Source organism: Mobula hypostoma, chromosome 6, assembly GCF_963921235.1.
Source record: "Mobula hypostoma chromosome 6, sMobHyp1.1, whole genome shotgun sequence".
Lineage (NCBI taxonomy): Eukaryota > Metazoa > Chordata > Chondrichthyes > Myliobatiformes > Myliobatidae > Mobula > Mobula hypostoma.
Window position 1 is genome coordinate 65,019,543 of NC_086102.1, and position 18,525 is coordinate 65,038,067.

General features: G+C 40.6%; 1 protein-coding gene across 5 annotated transcripts in view; it reads right to left on the reverse strand.

The window, feature by feature from the left end:
• Nucleotides 1–6,581: 6,581 nt before the first annotated feature.
• Nucleotides 6,582–18,525, reverse strand: part of tab3 (TGF-beta activated kinase 1 (MAP3K7) binding protein 3) — a 136,333-nt gene continuing 124,389 nt past the window's right edge. For all 5 annotated transcript variants that reach the window (XM_063050900.1, XM_063050902.1, XM_063050901.1 and 2 more), the window contains one exon: nt 6,582–8,358. In XM_063050900.1, the coding sequence (XP_062906970.1) occupies nt 8,210–8,358 (149 nt within the window). In that variant the 3' untranslated portion in view covers nt 6,582–8,209. The remainder of the gene's footprint in view (nt 8,359–18,525) is intronic.

The window sequence follows — 18,525 nt, forward strand, 5'->3', positions numbered from 1 at the left end:
TTAAAATAAATCATACAACACCACCATCTAGTGGCAAATCCATTTTAGTGAAATTCTGAACAAAGGAGGCAAATCAGACAAGCACCTTGAAATACAAGAGATACATGTTCTTGCTCTGGTACAATCAAGGAGTTGAAACACCAAGACAGCCTGGGGGAAGATGTAAAAAAAATTTAGGATAGGGAAGTGGTGTACCTCAATGTGTAATGGAAGGGGCGGCCTGAAAGAATATTGTGAGTTACCAGATCAGCTCATAAGATCATCAGGTTATTGGAAATGGTGGGTCTTTAATGGTTTAAAGACTTACAAGAACTCTATGCTGTGCCAAATAATAAATTCTCCTGGAATAACTTGATTGAACTTTATCCACAATGCTCTGAAACAAACATTGCCTTGGGAGCAAAGAAAGAAGTCGTCATAGGAGGGCCCTTAAGTTGAATGACACCAGTAATTGCTTCATAAGCTTTCCATAATGGCATTAAATAGACTAAGTAGACTAAAGATATTGATTCGCAAACAACAGGAATTCTGCAGATGCTGGAAATTCAAGCAACACACATAAAAGTTGCTGGTGAATGCAGCAGGCCAGGCAGCATCTCTAGGAAGAGGTGCAGTCGACGTTTCAGGCCGAGACCCTTCGTCAGGACTAACTGAAGGAAGAGTGAGTAAGGGATTTGAAAGTTGGAGGGGGAGGGGGAGATCCAAAATGATAGGAGAAGACAGGAGGGGGAGGGATGGAGCCAAGAGCTGGACAGGTGATAGGCAAAAGGGATACGAGAGGATCATGGGACAGGAGGTCCGGGAAGAAAGACAACGGGGGGGGGGGACCTAGAGGATGGGAAAGGGGTATATTCAGAGGGACAGAGGGAGAAAAAGGAGAGTGAGAGAAAGAATGAGTGTAAAAAAATAAGTAACAGATGGGGTACGAAGGGGAGGATAGTGAAGTTAGAGAAGTCGATGTCATTGCCATCGGGTTGGAGGCTACCCAGACGGAAAATAAGGTGTTGTTCCTCCAACCTGAGTGTGGCTTCATCTTTACAGGTCTCCCAGTCTGCGTCGGGTCTCACCAATATATAAAAGGCCACATCGGGAGCACCGGACGCAGTACATCACCCCAGCCGACTCACAGGTAAGTGTTGCCTCACCTGGAAGGACTGTTTGGGGCCCTGAATGGTGGTAAGGGAGGAAGTGTAAGGGCATGTGTAGCACTTGTTCCGCGTACATGGATAAGTGCCAGGAGGGAGATCAGTGGGGAGGGATGGGGGGGACGAATGGACAAGGGAGTTGCGTAGGGAGCGATCCCTGCGGAATGCAGAGAGAGGCGGGGAGGGAAAGATGTGCTTAGTGGTGGGATCCCGTTGGAGGTGGTGGAAGTTACGGAGGATAATATGTTGGACCCGGAGGCTGGTGGGGTGGTAGGTGAGGACCAGGGGAGCCCTATTCCTAGTGGGGTGGCAGGAGGATGGAGTGAGAGCAGATGTATGTGAAATGGGGGAGATGCGTTTAAGAGCAGAGTTGATAGTGGAGGAAGGGAAGCCCCTTTCTTTAAAAAAGGAAGACATCTCCCTCGTCCTAGAATGAAAAGCCTCATCCTGAGAGCAGATGCAGCGGAGACGGAGGAATTGCGAGAAGGAAACATATTGAAGATATTGATTGTTGTCTTTCACTTTATGTGAAATCAGCTTTTAGTTGCTTGATGCCTGTAAAACATAATATGATGCTATTTAATTTCTAGTCCATATACATCACATTCTCTATTTTGTCAGTGATTTAATTACCCATTATGCAAATTCTTTGTTGCAGGATCATGCATTATTCTTTCAGTTGACTTCGAATGTTCATTCAAAGACAGCTCTTTTTCTTAAAATAAGATTTGGCATTGAAAGTCCATTGCAAAGGTTTCAAACCCATTTATGAAAATGAACAACCAGCAATATAATGTAATTATTCCAAGGTGTTACAGTAAAATTGGCCAAAATACAACATAGCTATACAAATTAGTCAGTAACAACAGACTGGTAATGACGTTTAAATGAGTAAACCCAATATTAAATACCATTCATGGTCCTTGGTACCAGTGAGCATTTTTTAACTGTTCAGGGTAAGATGCACCATTTCAATAACAATAAACCAGAAGCATGGCTCAAATCAATTACAAATATGGAAAGCATGCACTGATGTCAGAAGTAAAAATACCAGTCTTCAACATTAATTGCTATGCTATTGTTGGGGTGCTACAGTAGCATAGTGGTTAGTACGATGCTATTACAGTTCAGGATGTTGGAGTTTGGAGTTCAATCCTGGCATCCTCTGTAAGGAGTTTGTACACCATCCCCATGGAATCCCTGAGTTTTCTTCAGGAGCTCCGGTTTTCTCCCGCCGTCCTAAAACATACAGGTTAGTAAGTTAATTGGTCGTTGTAAATTGTTCTGTGATTAGGCTAGGGTTAAATCTGGTGTTGCTAGGCAGCGCAACTCAAAGGACCGGAAGGGCTGATTCCGTGCTGTATCTCTTAATTAATTAATCCTTTCAATACGACAAGATTACTTGCTAAGTTATTCCCTGACAAAACTGTTCACTTGGGAAGCATCACAATTAAACAGAGGCCCTTCTAAACAAATCAGCTTCGTGCAACAACTCATTGCAAATTAATACTGATGAGCTTTGTAAGTGAAACATTCTGAAGGCTTGAATCTGAAATTTTACTCCAACTGTTTGAGAATACAAATCTAAACAGCAACATAACACGCACAGCATATTTTACAACCTTCACTCAGTTGTATTAACAAATACATGGAGTCACTATTTCACACGAATCAGCTACATTACACATGGTGTTTACTTTAATTCTCTATAGAACAATGCAGTCCATCCCTTTCACTTGCTTTATTGTAATAGCCCACTTTGCCCTTGCTTTAATCAATGTCACAGTTGTAATTCATAACCACTCACTGCACAAGTTATTCTCAATTCTTACCCCTCATCTCTTTCACACCTGATATCCATGCCCCTACTTCTTATGTACAGCTAATTTTGCCTTCCTTATGCAATTATCTTTTGCAATAATGCTGTTCCAGGACCAGAGCATCTGCTCCAATCAACCTTGCCTGTGACACCTCTTGCTCTCGATACCATTCTGTTAAAAATTTTCTGCACATACTCAATGATGTTTATGTTTTACCACGTCGACCATGATGCAATTATCCAGCTACATCCACCAAAAGTTTCAAATGTCTTCTGCAGAACTTCACCTGCATTTATACTTACAGGTACGCATTTACTTATGAAGTCCAATATCCCAAGGTTGATTGGAATCCACACTGGGTATCAAACCTCCACAACTCCCTGTTAATTTTTGTTGTTGAATATTGCTGAAACCTTTATTTACGACTGATAACATAGAATAGATTCCTAAATGGTGTGACAAGAATACACATAGATTAAGATGTAGCTGGCCTGGGCTGGCACCAGTGGAATCAGCAGTTGGTCTGCCACCTGTCTTCAGGAGAGAGAGAGATAAGGAAAACAATGGCGCAGCATTTGGAGATGTTAATGAAGGGGAAGGAGAGCTGTCAAGATTGGCTCCCCCTTTGAACCCTGAACTGTTTGAAGTGATGGACAGGCGATACCCCAGCAGGGGGATAAAAAGGGACAGGTTCGCTAAGGCAGGACACACACGACACCCAAGGTAACAAGACCCTGGAAGCGGTGCGTCTCTCACAAGTCGGTGGGAAGTACCGGGCCATAAACGCACAGGGTGGAAAGGCACGATCGGCGGGAACCTGGTGTGTGTCCACCCTTGCCTGGGTGCCAGGTTCAGCGCAGGGAAACGATCGTATCTGGAAACGGAGGGGTCACGGTCGGTGTCCTCAGATGACATCACAAAGGACTCGCCCGAAAGCTGACTGCGAAGGTCTGTGTGGAAGCTGTGTTGAATATTCATTCGTTTTGCTCTCTCTCTCCTTCCCCCACACTGTCCATCGCCACGGCAGCGATTACTGCGAACTGAACTGAACTAAGTTGAACTAAACTTTGCGTCACTTTGAAACTGGTCATTTACCCCTAGACAACGATAGAGCTTGATTAATCCTGTTATCTTAATTCTGTGTACATGTGTGTTTATCATTGCTGAACTGTTGCATTTATTATCCTTTTGATTAGAATACTGTGTTGCTCGTTTCTTTAATAAAACTTTCTTAGTTCTAGTAATCCAGACTCCAACTGAGTGATCCATTTCTGCTGGTTTGGCAACCCAGTTACGGGGTACGTAACAATGGTGAATGAAAAATTATTTTTTTTGTCGGTGAATAACAGCCAGAATTAGCTGGTCTTGACTAATCTGTCTCATATTTTAAAAATTAAAAAAAAATATTTGGAATAAATAGCAGTATCATAATTGCTTTTAATAACACAATGAATAAGATCATTAAAAGCATTATGTCACCTGTATAGCCCAAGAAACAATGCAATTGAACAAGCAGTTTGAATACTGCCTAGAACTACAAAGTTACATCTAACAATCTTTGATCAGGTGTTGAAACATGATGCAAAACCCCATACCAGTTTCAAATGCAGAAAGCAAAATCAGCTTACAATGATAATGGTCAAAAAGAGAGGGATAACAACAAAAGCAAATGACACATCAGGTCCAGAGCACCTCTGAATTGAGAGTCATTTCTTTAAAGTGGAGAATGGTTACTTTCAAGTTGTAGACATAGAATCCATGCCAGTAAACAATTATTACAGACAAATACGCTACTATTGACGCTGTGTGTAACCAACAGGGATCTAAACACAAGCAGTTCCCCTGCATTAAAGCTGTCAATCATTCCCTCAACATTACCTGCCATCTGTGATGGTGAGGCTGCAATTATGCTCTTTTGGGTTAGTAAAGAAAAAAGGGGGCAGCATTTGGGATAAATCTTTGCCCATCTTCCAACAAAGATATTCTATAGCCTTGACAAGTTTTCCTTTGAGGAGAAGGTTCAGATTATTTGTCTAATAGAAATTTCAAAACCAAATGTAAACCCTTTTTGTAGCACCAACTTCCATGGAAACAGTCATATGGAGGACATGTTTACTGAATCCAGCAGGTGGCAGAAATGAGCATAGAGGGAGCCAATTAAAGTACAGCATGTCTAAGAGCTACACTCCTTCTCTCCTTCTGAATGGCCAGTCTCCCTCTACTCCTGGCAATATTACCCGTGGAACCTGATATCAGCGTCCAATTCCCACAAATTTCAAACCCATCACTTAAATAATCCCCACCTTCAACCTGTGACCTTCTGCCTCCTTCAGTTCTATGTACTGTTCCATCTTTCTTAGTTACAGGATGCAAACACACTCCAAAAAGATGTCACTGTTTGACAAGCAGAATACCTTCAGAGGGATGGCACTCAATGTGCAGCCCAAATATGTTCAAATAATTCAAGTTGATTAAGTGTAACTATATAGAACAGGACAAGATATAAATAAAACAAACTGACCTCTTCAAATCCTGTGATAAAAACAGAGAAAGGGGTTCAGGTGGGTGACAAAAGCAACACAATGGAAACCTGAAAGAAACAAACAATCTTTTAAAATAATATTCAATAAGCAGAACAAATATTTTGCTTTAATCAACAACAAAAATCATAACTCATTCTTAAAAAAATTCCAGCCAAATTTCAAGCACCAGGCTCCCAGTATAAATTCATGGCCAATTAAAGTGATACAGAACTAATAGATAGACAAGTATCAAAATCAATCCTCTCAGAAAAATCATAAGTATTTCTATCTGAAGAAGAAAAATAGCGGACAGATTTTTTTAATACGCTGATACAGATTTGGATTGAGTGGTTCAGCAATCAGTGAATTGCTGTAAGATTGGAAAATGACCTCCAGAATACATTGAGAAGACAAAACTTGGGCCAAGGGTAACTATAAATCCATCAGTTTCATTGCCTAGTTGGGTAACAAAACATCTGCAAGCTATTCGACAACAATATCCATCAGTCTAACTTGGAAACAATGAACTAATGGAAGTGATCAGGATAAACTTAAGAGTTACTCCATACTAGTGTGGGAAAACAAAATGCCTTGTTGATTGATCTTAACTTTGAATGATCTCTCCAAACTACTTGTCAGATTTCACCCAAAAATTCTTGACCATGCTTATAATTATATTAATACAGGAATGGTCTTGTGGATTTCTTTCAATATCACCAAAGAATAGAGAATAGGTTGGTTAACAGAGTTGCGCTAAGCTACTGTACATGATCAGGAAGACCATTCCAAGTACAAGGTTAGTGAATAATTTCTGTCCAAATTAAATCACTTAATAGCCAAAAACTAAGCTTGCTTGTCCTAATTACACACATTAATCACTGTATTTCCAAAAGTGATATTAATCCAAACCATTTTCATTTTTTAAAAATAACAATAGGACCGTTTTCCAAACCTTCAAATACGCATTTGAACTGAATAAAGTTTAAAGAACTGAACAATGTTCCACAATTCAGATTTTGATTTTATCAAATTTGATCCAGCTGAACAAAATGAAAGGTTAATGTTTTATTCTTTGTCAAGTAAAACCAAATAAGTTGTGTTTCTTCACTTTGTGACTTTATTTGTAAAATATTGCAGCCACCAGAATGTTTATATATGTACCATACATGCAGTGTCCCTGTTGCCTTTGCACAATTTTGTCTCCAGCTCAAACTTCTGATGAGATCATACAGTACAATCTTTAAATTGTAGAGAACGGAACCAATCAAATAGGTACATTTTAATATAGGAACACCAATGTCCTATTCACTCAAATGTAATTCTCATTCAGTTGTTCAGACCCAACAAATGTGTGATTTCACAAAGACCAAGTACTTTATTATAATTAAAGCAACCTGAAGCATCTGAACTAAACATCACCTTTAATAATACAGTATAACATTATAGGCGAAAAGTACCAGCAAGTTCGTAATGAACTCTGATTGCGGGTCCAGCAAGTTTCATTCTTTTACGAATGAAAGAAAAGTTCCAACAGTTTGTTTTTATATTTGCAGTGTGCGACCATTTATTTTCAGGCTGCGTTTAGCAAGTTTTAGTACAGGCTGGTTTCTTAGTGATGTGCAAACTCACTCTTAAAGAGCTACTGATTACTAAATGCACCTATATGTGGGAAGAAGGGAGACGAAAACATTATCTTCTGTGCTGTAAACAACATGATTTCTTTACAGAGTGGAAGCTCGGGAATTGCTTAGGTAGCAGAACAAATCTTGACCAGAACAGGTGGGTTAGAGTCTGGAGCAGTTTGTGGATTACTTGCCTTTGGCATAAGTTTGCTGTACAATTACAGAGCAAGGCCTAAGGGAAGCTTTGTTGAAAAATAAAAGTTAAAAAAGCACACATGACTTTTAAAATCAAGGACAGAGCCCACAGCCTAAAATTATTTCCCTAATACGAGCATGCAGGACTGTTCTCATCTGCAAAGACTCATTTTTCACCAGTGTCAATGATGTAGCTCAAAGGACACAGTACAAGCAAAAGGGATTGTTGATTATGACTGTATATTTAAAATATACCTAAGGCAATACCTCATACCTGTCCATTGTGACAGTCTCAAATTTAATGTACAATTGATTTGTGTAAAGATTGCAATTACCCTGAAGAAAGCAGCAATCACAAGTAACTCAAGTCTTTTACCCCACTGTAGTGTCACAGCAGTCCCTTTTGCCTGCAAGACTGAGTTAAGATGCCAACAGTTAACAGATGTACCACAAGGGACATTCCACCCCAAATAAAAGCAACAAGATTCCTTCACAACTGATGTCTTTTTTAAAAACCCAGACAGACGTTTAATTACACAATCAAGTCATCTTGTGGACAGACACCCTGTGTGGGAAGGGTACAACAGCATCCCGACTTGTGGTAACAGGCCCAGAAGGGGTAACAATGCTCAGCTTCACTACGGACCATCTTCATGGCATTTGAATGTTTACTTGAATTCATCGCGTAAAGAAACATCACGGTGACTAGATGATGCTTAAAGTTTAAGATTTAACGCTGTGATGTAGTTTAGCCATGATACAATTGCGAATTTAGCTGGCTACTGCAAGAGATTAACTTCTCATCTTCACTTTAGGCCTGGCAGATGGTTTGCAGATGTGCAGACTCCTTCAAGACACCAAAATTTCGGGATTCTGCATGGTGGCGAATGCTAGCCCACTTCAGTTCAGGTGTATCTTGGCATTTCACACTGTTCGCAGCGATTCAGTGCTGGATGATTCAGGAAGGTGCAGCTGTTACAATTCCAGGGGGCACCTTCAAAATCCTCATCTCGTTGATGAGGTCTTCGGCTGTGTGCTGTGACGGTACCAGCTTCTGCAATGCAAGAAAAGTCAAATTCAGACATTGCAGGATAATTGCAAACCTCAGTTTCAGATATTAAGAAAATGCAAAATAGTTTACAATTCAAAATATATTTCACTATAAAAACAGAATAAAGAATGTCTAGTACATATATCGCTTTAATTCAGTTTAAGTTCAATTTAAATTCAAGCAAATTGTGCGGTTACCAAATTAACACACTTTGTCAAATAAAAACATTATGCTGGTATCCATACTTCTTTTCTCTATGTCACAGATTAACATTTAATAAACAGCTCGTGGAATACCTTGAAAAAGAGTATTTCCTCAACTTTCCAACACTGAATATAACAATGAAATTGCAATTCCTGCATGAGAAGACTGAAATTTTCAAAAGCTCTCAGCATATTATTTGGTTTTCACAAAATTGACAGTGCCATGCAATACAGAAAAATATGGCCAGACATTTCTGGTGGACACCAATTTCTGGTGCATCGACCAATAATTGTTCTATAGTTGACTTGGATTTGAACCCAAGACGTAGCTGTCTAAAAGCATGGCTTTCTGGACTTGATTCCATAGAGACATGACATTAACTTGTCAATGATCCTTCTCACTTCGATCTGCAATGGAAAGAAATCAGAAAATATCTCTGAAGTCTGCCTGGATGATTTAAAAAGCAGCCTTTAGACAATGCCAAAGATTTTCAAATTCCACCTTCCCGGAGAACAAGGAATAATAAAAATAGCCAATGGAGAGAAGTATTCTATTTCGCTGGACTGCACTTGCCACTGTGATAAGTACAACAAAAAAAGGTTAAACTTTAAATGTGAGCTTAAAAAAGGCACAAAAACCTTTTAAACACCATGAAACAGTACTTGAAGCAATTGAAAGGATGCTTTATAACATACAAAACGTAAACTACTACTCCTGCAAGTGGCCAAATTTTCAACAATCTGCACCTTAAAAAAATCTATGTGACTTCACAGTGGATATGGGGAATGCAGCCTATCTTGTGCCTGGAGCTTCCACTGAAAACCTGATATATGAAATATTTGTGATTAGGAGCAATGTGAGTAGCTGTGCATTAAAGAAGAGTTGGGTGTGAAAATAGCCTTTCATCTATCAGACATGAGTTAAAAGAAGTCAAATAATGGGATACCAGTTTATGGACCACATAATGGCTGAGATTAAAATAGTTTGAATGAACTGTTGTTCTTTACGAGCCTGCAGAATAACATTCCAATCTCACCCTATAGCTGCCTAGGGTTGACATTGGATAAGAACATGTTGGTACAATTTGAAGTGCTCTACAGAGGAATAGAAGAGACAGTGCAATTTGCAGTACTGGAACCACTTATACTGCTCAGGCTGCAATTGAACAAATTAAAAGATCATCTTAGCTGGCATTGAACTCACTTACTATAAAGAATTATAAAAAAGAAATGCAAGGAAGCAAAATTACCTCTAGCAAAAATTCTAAAATACAGACTTGAATTAGAAAGTAATTTAAAAGTATATTTTTTTAAATGAAGATCATTGGAATATAAAAGCATACACAAATTTGAAAAGTGAACAAGAACATATATACAACAATCAACAAATGCATAACCTACTTGACCTTCTTACACTGTTCAAGGACAGTCTCTTCAAATTTCAGCCACTTTAGTTAAATCTATACTGCAAGGAAAACCAGTTAATTATGACAAAGAAAATGATGACTGAGCATTAAAGACAAAGATTAGTTTTATTTGTCACGTGTACAGCGAAACAGTGAAATGTGTCGTTTGTGTCAAATCAAACCAGTGGTTTGTGCTGGGCAGCCTCTAAGTGTTGCCACTCTCCTGGCTTAAAAAAACAGCAGGAGGAAACCACAGCACCTGGAGGAAACCCCCACGGTCATGGGGAGAACATACAAACACCTTCATGGGCAGCGGTAGAAAATGAATCCCAATTGGCGATCTTTGGCACTGTAATGTGTTACACCAATCACTACTGTACCGTTCCACCCCAACAAAGCATTGACAATATTTCAACTGTGTTAATAACCTGTGAGCTTTGCTCAGGGAATTTATTCCAGCCACAATGTGCACTAGTCATAAACAAATGTCACAGATAAATTTAATGCAACGTTAATATTAAGTTTATTTGTCATTCAGCTATAAATACAGCCATGAATGCAACCAATCGAAACAGCATTACTCCGGAATAAGGCGAGTCATACACAGTACATACAAGACAGCAATAAAAGAGTCACACAAAAAATATCGTCCAAGCCCCCAAGTCCATGACTGCAGTCAAACACAATACAACTTGTCTTCTGCAAGCAAACACTGGAGGGCAGCACTGACTCCAGCATGTACGCCGCACACACGGTCTCAGCCACTCCTGTGGGCTGCACCAACGCCAATGCAACTGCAAATAGGCGACACCAAGGACTCAGGCCTAGTCTTCGCTATGACACATGGCTCCCTCACTGTTTGCGAATAAACCAATGAACCAGACTTGCAGCGTTCCACATTAACCATGTCCAATGGGGTCTTGCAATCACAAGAAAAGCGACTAAGACGATGACCCGCTGATAAACTGCACACCTCCTTCACACACCCACTCCAACACCTCTCCAGCAGCAGCAGTGTGATCCTCACCAAGTCCAACTTTTTCAGTTTCTCCGCCAACAAGAAGCTCACTGATGGGGTAGTGCTTTAAGTTCTTAATTTCCAGTATGGTCTTGCGATTGTTAAAAATACATTAAAAAAAAAGACCTTTAGTTAGCTCCTAAGAAACCACTGCACCTGAGTGCGCTGCCATCTTACTGGAAATCAACTACTTATCTATCAGCAAACTAGTAAATAAAGGATAGCACCCAAACAACACCCAAGAAGTACTAACTTGCTCATATCAGGAACACATGCATCTCTCAATTTCAACATATCACAACTTGGAACAGGACTAATAAAAAAAATAGTTCACATTATGTCTGACATCAAAGCTATATGATACGGTGCAAAGAAGTAAGCCATCGAGGAAAAACAAACACATGGGAGATCATTTGAGGCCGATGATGACAGACTCAACTTAGCCCAGGATAAAATCTTCAATCAAATAGCTACAGTAATTCAATATCATTCCTTCTGTCATTTGGGTAACAACTGTTTTAATAATTATTTCAGTATAGGGACCTTTTAGGACACCCGAGTTTGAAAACAGACCACAGATAACAAGCAGTATGCAGTTATCTGTGCCACTGAGTCACAAATTAGAAAGAACATTAAGAATCCACCCAATCTCTTGGTCTAGAGTTTAATTGACACTCCCAAAACTGATTTTAAGATCAACACCCAGTCAAGGTGCACACTTTGGAAGCAATGGAGGATGACAACTAATACAACCTTGACAGCAACACTGACACCCAAAGGCAACAAAGATGTATCATTGCTTAGTAGTGAGTTTATGTCCTGATGCTGTCATTCAGTTTCCATATGAGTATTCATAAATACATTTTCCTCCAGTGCAGGTTACCCATGTTTGACACAGTCCATGGCTCTAGCTTCTCCTTTTCACACACTTCGACTTTTGACCCTTGCCCACCCTCCCAGAAACATAAAGTGGTCCCGAGTCACCTTTCATGCTACCCGCTTCCATTTAACACAATTTGTGAAATCTCAGATATTATATCCACTTCAGTACAATGAACTATTTTTCTTCCCATTATTATCCATAAATTTGATCGTTGTCCATTTACATAAGCCTTTGCATCTGTTTCATTTGCCTTCATATATAGGTGAGACAGGATGGCAATAACTGGCAAATACTACAGATTACAAAATGTAATCTACAAAATGCATGGACTAATTATCTAAATAGAAAGAACAAAGAGGTGGTGCAAGACAATTTTCAACAGTCAGAAAGGATATAATTGGTCTAATTCAAAGTTCAAAGATCTGTCACAATGTTCTACCCGGAGATTCATTTTCTTGCAGGCACTCACTGAAAAACTGCACACAAAGACAGACAACAACCAATGTGCAAAAGGCAACAAACTGTGCAAATACAAAAATGGAAAAAACAAAATATTATATCAGTAATAAATATTGAGAACATTAGTTGCAGAGTACTTGAAAGTCAGTCCAAAGGTTGTGGAATCAGTTCAGTGTTGGGAGTAGTTCAGGTGCAATAATCGCTCCTGAACTTGCAGATGCGGAACCCAAGGTGTACGTCAAGAAACCCCTTTCAAAAGCATCGGCCAGAAGACAGCATGGACTGGATGGTGGAGTCTTTGAAGATGGATGCTGCCTTCCTGCAACAGCGCTCTTTATAGATGTGCTCAATGGTGGGGAGGGCTTTACCTCTGATGGACTGGCCTTTATCCACTACTTTTTATAGGCTTTTCCGTTAAAGGGCATTGGTGTTTTCATATCGGGCCATGACACCCTCCACCATACACCTATCGAAGTTTGTCAAAATTTCAGATGACATGCTGAATCTTTGCGAACTTCAAAAGAAAGTAAAGGTGCTATTATGCCTTCTTTGTAATGGCACTTATGTGCTGGACCCAGGACAGATCCTCTGAAATGATAACAGCAAGGAATTTAAGTTACTGACCCTCTCCACTTCTGAACCCCTAAAGAGGACTGGTACATGGATCTCATTTCCTCCTCCTGTAGTTAATAACCAGCTCTTTGATTTTGCTGATGTTGAGTGAAGTTTTTGTTGTGGCACCTGTCAGTCAGATTTTCAATCTCCCTCTTATATACTGATTCGTCACCGCCTTTGGTTTGGCTAACAGCAGGGGTGTCGTCTGCAAACTTAAATATGGCATTGGAGCTGTACTTTGCCTCATAGTCATAAGTATAAGGAAAGTTAAGCAGGGAGGCTAATTGCACAGCCTTGTGGTGCACTGTGCTGATGGTGATTGTAGAGGAGATGCTGTTGCCAATTTGATCTAATTGGGGTCTGCAAGTGAGAAAATCAAAGATCCAGTTGCACAAGGAGCTATTGAGGCCTTGGTCTTGGAAGCTTATTGATTAGTTTTGAGGGAATGGTCATGTAGAATGCAGAGCTGTAGTCAATGAAGAGCATCCTGATGTTTGCATCTTCACTGTCCTGATGTTGCAGTGTTGAGTGAAAACAGATCTGGTGTTGACCAGTTGTAACGGGAGGCAACGTAGAGTGGATCCAAGTCATTCCTCAGGGAGTTGATATGTTTTCATCACTAACGACATCATTACAGTTGACATAAGTACTACTGGACGATGGTCACTGAGGCAGGTTACCACATTCTTCTTGGGCACTGGTATAATTGAAGCCTGCTTGAAGCAGGTGGTTACCTCAGATTACCAAAGTGAGTGGTTAAAGATAAGAATAAGTACTCCAGCCAGTTGATTAGCACAGATCTTCAGTACTCAGCCCAGTACACTGTCTGAGCCAGATGCTTTCTGAAGGATGCTCTCATTTTGGCCTCAGAGACTGAAATCCCAGTGTTGTAGGGGGCTGTGGAAGTTCGTGAAGATGCCTTCATGTTATCAGCCAAAGCAAGCATAAAATGCACTGAACTCATCCGGCTGCAAAACCTGGTTGTTATATATGTCAACAACAGGAATTCTGCAGATGCTGGAAATTCAAGCAACATACATCAAAGTTGCTGGTGAACGCAGCAGGCCAAGCAGCATCTATAGGAAGAGGCACAGTCGACGTTTCAGGCCGAGACCCTTCGTCTGTCCTGACGAAGGGTCTCGGCCTGAAACGTCGACTGCGCCTCTTCCTATAGATGCTGCTTGGCCTGCTGCGTTCACCAGCAACTTTGATGTATGTTGTCATATATGTCACTTGATTTTACTTTGTAGGAGGTGATGTCACTCAAGTCCTGCCACGGCTGTTGAGCATCCTTCTGTGATTCAAGCTTGGTCCTGAATTGCCACCTCCCATGTGAGATGGCTTTACGGAGGTCCTACCAAAACCACCTATATTCTTTATGGTTGCCAGACCAGAACACCGATCTAGCCCTCAGGAGATTGCGGATCTCTTGGTTCATACCAGTGCTTTAGGCTGTGGAAGATTCTGAATGATTTTGTGAGGACACATTCACTGACGAGTGTCTTCATAAAGTCCATGACAACCGTGGCATATTTGTTCAGATCCTCTGATGAGTCCCTAAACATAGCCAAGTTCACTGACTTGAACCAATCTCATAGCCATTCCTCTGCCTCCCGTGACCACCTCATGGTGCCTTGCTCTTTAGCCTCTGACTGAATGCAGGTAGGAAGGACGACAGCCGGATGAACAGATTTCCTAAAATGCCATTTAGGGATGGAACGGTAGGCATTCCTGATCATAGTGTAACTGTGGTTGAGCGTGTTCGAACCCCTGATGCTGCAGGCAATGTGCCAATGATAATTGGGCAGAGATTTCTTCAAGCAAGCTTAACTGAAGTGCCCAGCAATGATCTGAAAGGCATTGCGATAGGCTGTTTCATGTTTACTAATCGTGGAACTCAATACATCAAGTGCCTGCTTAACAGTTGCCTTTGGCAGTATGTAAACTGCAGTCAGGATCACAGAGAAGAATTCTCGAGTTTACTGTGAAACACAGATCTCCACCTCCTGCTTCCTTCAAATCAGCAGTTCGATCCATCCGTTGGGTCGAGAAGCCCCTGTGTCTAACCGCCATATCCTGTGAGTCTGAGGTATGGCATGTCTCCGTGAAACAGAAAACTAAGTCTCCTTATTTTATTCTTCAATGACTGCATTAGCTAACAAGATGCTGGGTAGAGAAAGTTTAACATCCCAACATTTAAGTCTGGCTTGAAGTCCTCCCTTCCTCCCTGTCTTCCAGCAATTATGATGGCTACTGACCTTTGTCCTCTTAAAGGTGCTGTACCTGCATCCCTGAGAGTTAAGTCTGGCAAGTCCTTCAGGAGAATGTAAAATCGCTACTTCATTCCAGGGGTTCCCAACCTGGGATCCACGGACCCCATGCTTCATGGTATCGGACCATGGCGTGAAAAAAAATTGGGAACCCCTGGTTTAGACAGTTCAAAAGTATGTTTCTTAAAGGGAAATTACAGGTTGGAGCAAGAGTGGTTCAAAGAAGCTTATCGATGTTATGTGAGCTGCCCGCAAAACTTCGCCATGTATCGCCAGCGTCATCACAGATCTCATGACCATCACAGATCAAGAGAAAGAAATACTACCTGTTCAGTTCCACCATTCTCCCTAAGGCTCTAAATGTACCTTCTTCATGAGAAAACAATTCATTTGGACTTTCAGAATGAGTATAATACCTACTCCACTCTACTCTAGGATGCCAACTTCATGAGCGCCTCCGGTCAGTCTGCATTTCAGAGTGAAAGATTGTGATTGTAATATTTCATCTCCTGCTCTTAAGATTCCTACATTGCCACAATGACCCTCAAGGTTTGCTCGGGAAACAGATCTTTCAACTGAGTGCTTTGCAAGCATTTAGACTCAACATAATTCAATTATATCAGATAGATATTTCTTTTAACGTTTGCAGTAGATTTCTTTTGAATGAATGTTCTGTTTCTTTACTTGTTCCATTGCTCTACTTTTTCACCTTGCACCATCTAACAAACCCGACATTACACACTAAGACAGACCTTGAGTTTCTCCTCCCAAGTGCCTGTATCTAGCATTTCTATCTTGCCCAATCTTCTTGAAAGGCCATTGGCCTTAAGTATTTGTTTGCTCTTAGTAAGAATGAGGTCTTCTAGCATTCAGTTTATTTCACATTTCCACAATATTGCTTTTACGTATTGACTGCTGTATTTTCATCACATCCCAGTATGAGCATTACATTGAATCAAATCATTTTGTCTCACTGTATGATATGACGAATCCTCCAAAACTTTCTATTAACCCCTCACTTTATTTTGATTTCACAGCCAAATGTTGACATTACCACAAAATTCTGGAGGAATTCAGCAGGTCAGATGGCATCTATGGAGAGGAATAAACAGCTGACGTTTTGGGCTGAGACCCCCCTTCATGAGGACTGGAAAGGTTAAGGGGAAGAAGCCAGAATAAGAATGTGGGTGCAGGGATAAATGCCAGAAGAGAGATTAGAGTGGAGGAACGAATGAACAAGGGAGTCACAGAGACATCAATCCCTGCAAAAAGCAGAGATTGAGAAAGGAAAAATGTTTTTTGTAGTAGGATCCCATTGAAGAATGCAGAGGTTATGGGGAATGTCGTGCTGGATTCGGAGACTCATGGGGTGGTAGGTAAGTATTCTGTAAGCAGGACAAATGCTACACTTGCTCCTCCACCTGTAAGTCTGTTGGGGTCATCCACTGTATCCAGTGTTCCCAGTGAAAACTCTTCTTCGTCAGCGAGGCCCTGATGTAGACTGCAGGACTACTTTGTTGCACACCTTTGTTCAGATCACAACAGGATTTCCTGGTGGCCACCCATTTTAATTCTACTTCCCATTCCCCTCCAACATGTCAGTCCATTGTCTCCTCTATTGCCATGATGAGGCCACTCTCAGGTTGAATGAGTAACATTTCATATTCTGCTCAAATAGCTTCCAACCTAAAGGCATAAACACTGATTTTTCTAACCCAGTAATTGCTCCCTGCTCCCCCTTCGCTCTTTTTCCATTCCTCATTTTGGCTCCCCTCTCACCCCTTCTCTTTTCCTTACCGGTCAATCACTTCCCTCTGGTGCTCCTCCGCCCCTGCCATGGTCCACTGTCCTCTCCGATCAGGTTCCTTCTTCAGTTATTTACCTCCTCCACCCATCACCTTCCAGCTTCTCACTTCATCCCTCCCCACCAATCCACCTCCCCCCTCACCTGCTACTTGCAATCCTCCCTTTCCCCTCCTTTCTTATTCCCCCTTCCTATTCAGTCCTGAAAGGTCTCACCTTGAAACACTGCTTGTTTATTCCCCCCCATTAGATGCTGCTTGACCTGATGAGTTCCTCCAGTATTGTGTGTTACCCTGGAATTCCAGCCTTTGCTAAATCTTTTCTGTCGACACCACCACACTTAACTTTATAAAAAGCACAAGTATGACATGCTGGAAGTCTTGGGCTACATTCACAAAATGCTTGAGGAACTCAGCAAGTCAGGCAGCATTTATGGAGGGGAATAAACAGTCAATGTTTAGGGCTGAGACCCTTTATAAAGATTCAATACTGAGGTCCTTTGTAATGTTATCTCCCCTCCAACTTTAAAGAATTACGTCATATCCAATTTCCCCCTTATGTCATTTTTAATCCAGTTTAATCACCTCAACCAATTTGTTTTAAATTACATTGACAATTTCCTGGAACTGATCTCGCATATCCATGCAGTTCTACTCATTCAATTTATAACGAGAATTAATGCTTGTATTCCTCAAAATCAAAGTGAAATGAAATATTGTTTCTTAACATGCAGGTAACCCTGATCCACAGGAACCACTTAAAAGAAAGAATCTATTACTTTCACTTACAGCCACATTGTCCTTTGAAACGTTTTGTGCCAAACCAATCTACTGCCAATCTGAAAAATACAGCTATTTCAAAAGAATCAGTTTTGTGCTAGTTTAGTTACTAGAAATTTCTGCAAGAATTTTATACGCAAATTGTCTGCCACATAACCAGAGCATGTAAAATTCTTCCTAGAATCCCCTGAAAGGAAAACAGAAGGAGGATTGTAAACAGCATTATCTGGCTACCTGCACTGCATACTCTGTAACTCTCACTATATTGTGCATTCTGTTATAGTTTTCTTTTATACTCTCTACATGTACTTATTTTACTAAATATGTGTAATAATAATAAACCAATTATCAATACATTTTTGTGAAACGTCACAGATTTGTTTATGATAATAGGAGTAACTCAAAAAAGACATTGTCAACCAAAGCAAACTAGGATAATGGGCAATTCCAAGTTGAGTGATAAGGATCAACATAAATGCCAAAGTCAAACTGGCATAAAAGCGAAACCAAGCACAGTTGCAGACTTCAGTGCAGACGTTCAGAAAAAGGAAAATGCTGCTGGGTATCATCAATATTTGTCTAAATGCCCATCCAATGTTGACAGACAAAAGGAATGATGTTTGGATGAACGGATCCAAGCTCAGAGTCCTGGGAAACCAACCGGTAATGCATTTGAACACCACTGATGAAAGACAGCCATTCAAAAAGAACGCAAAAAGGATAGGATAACTATT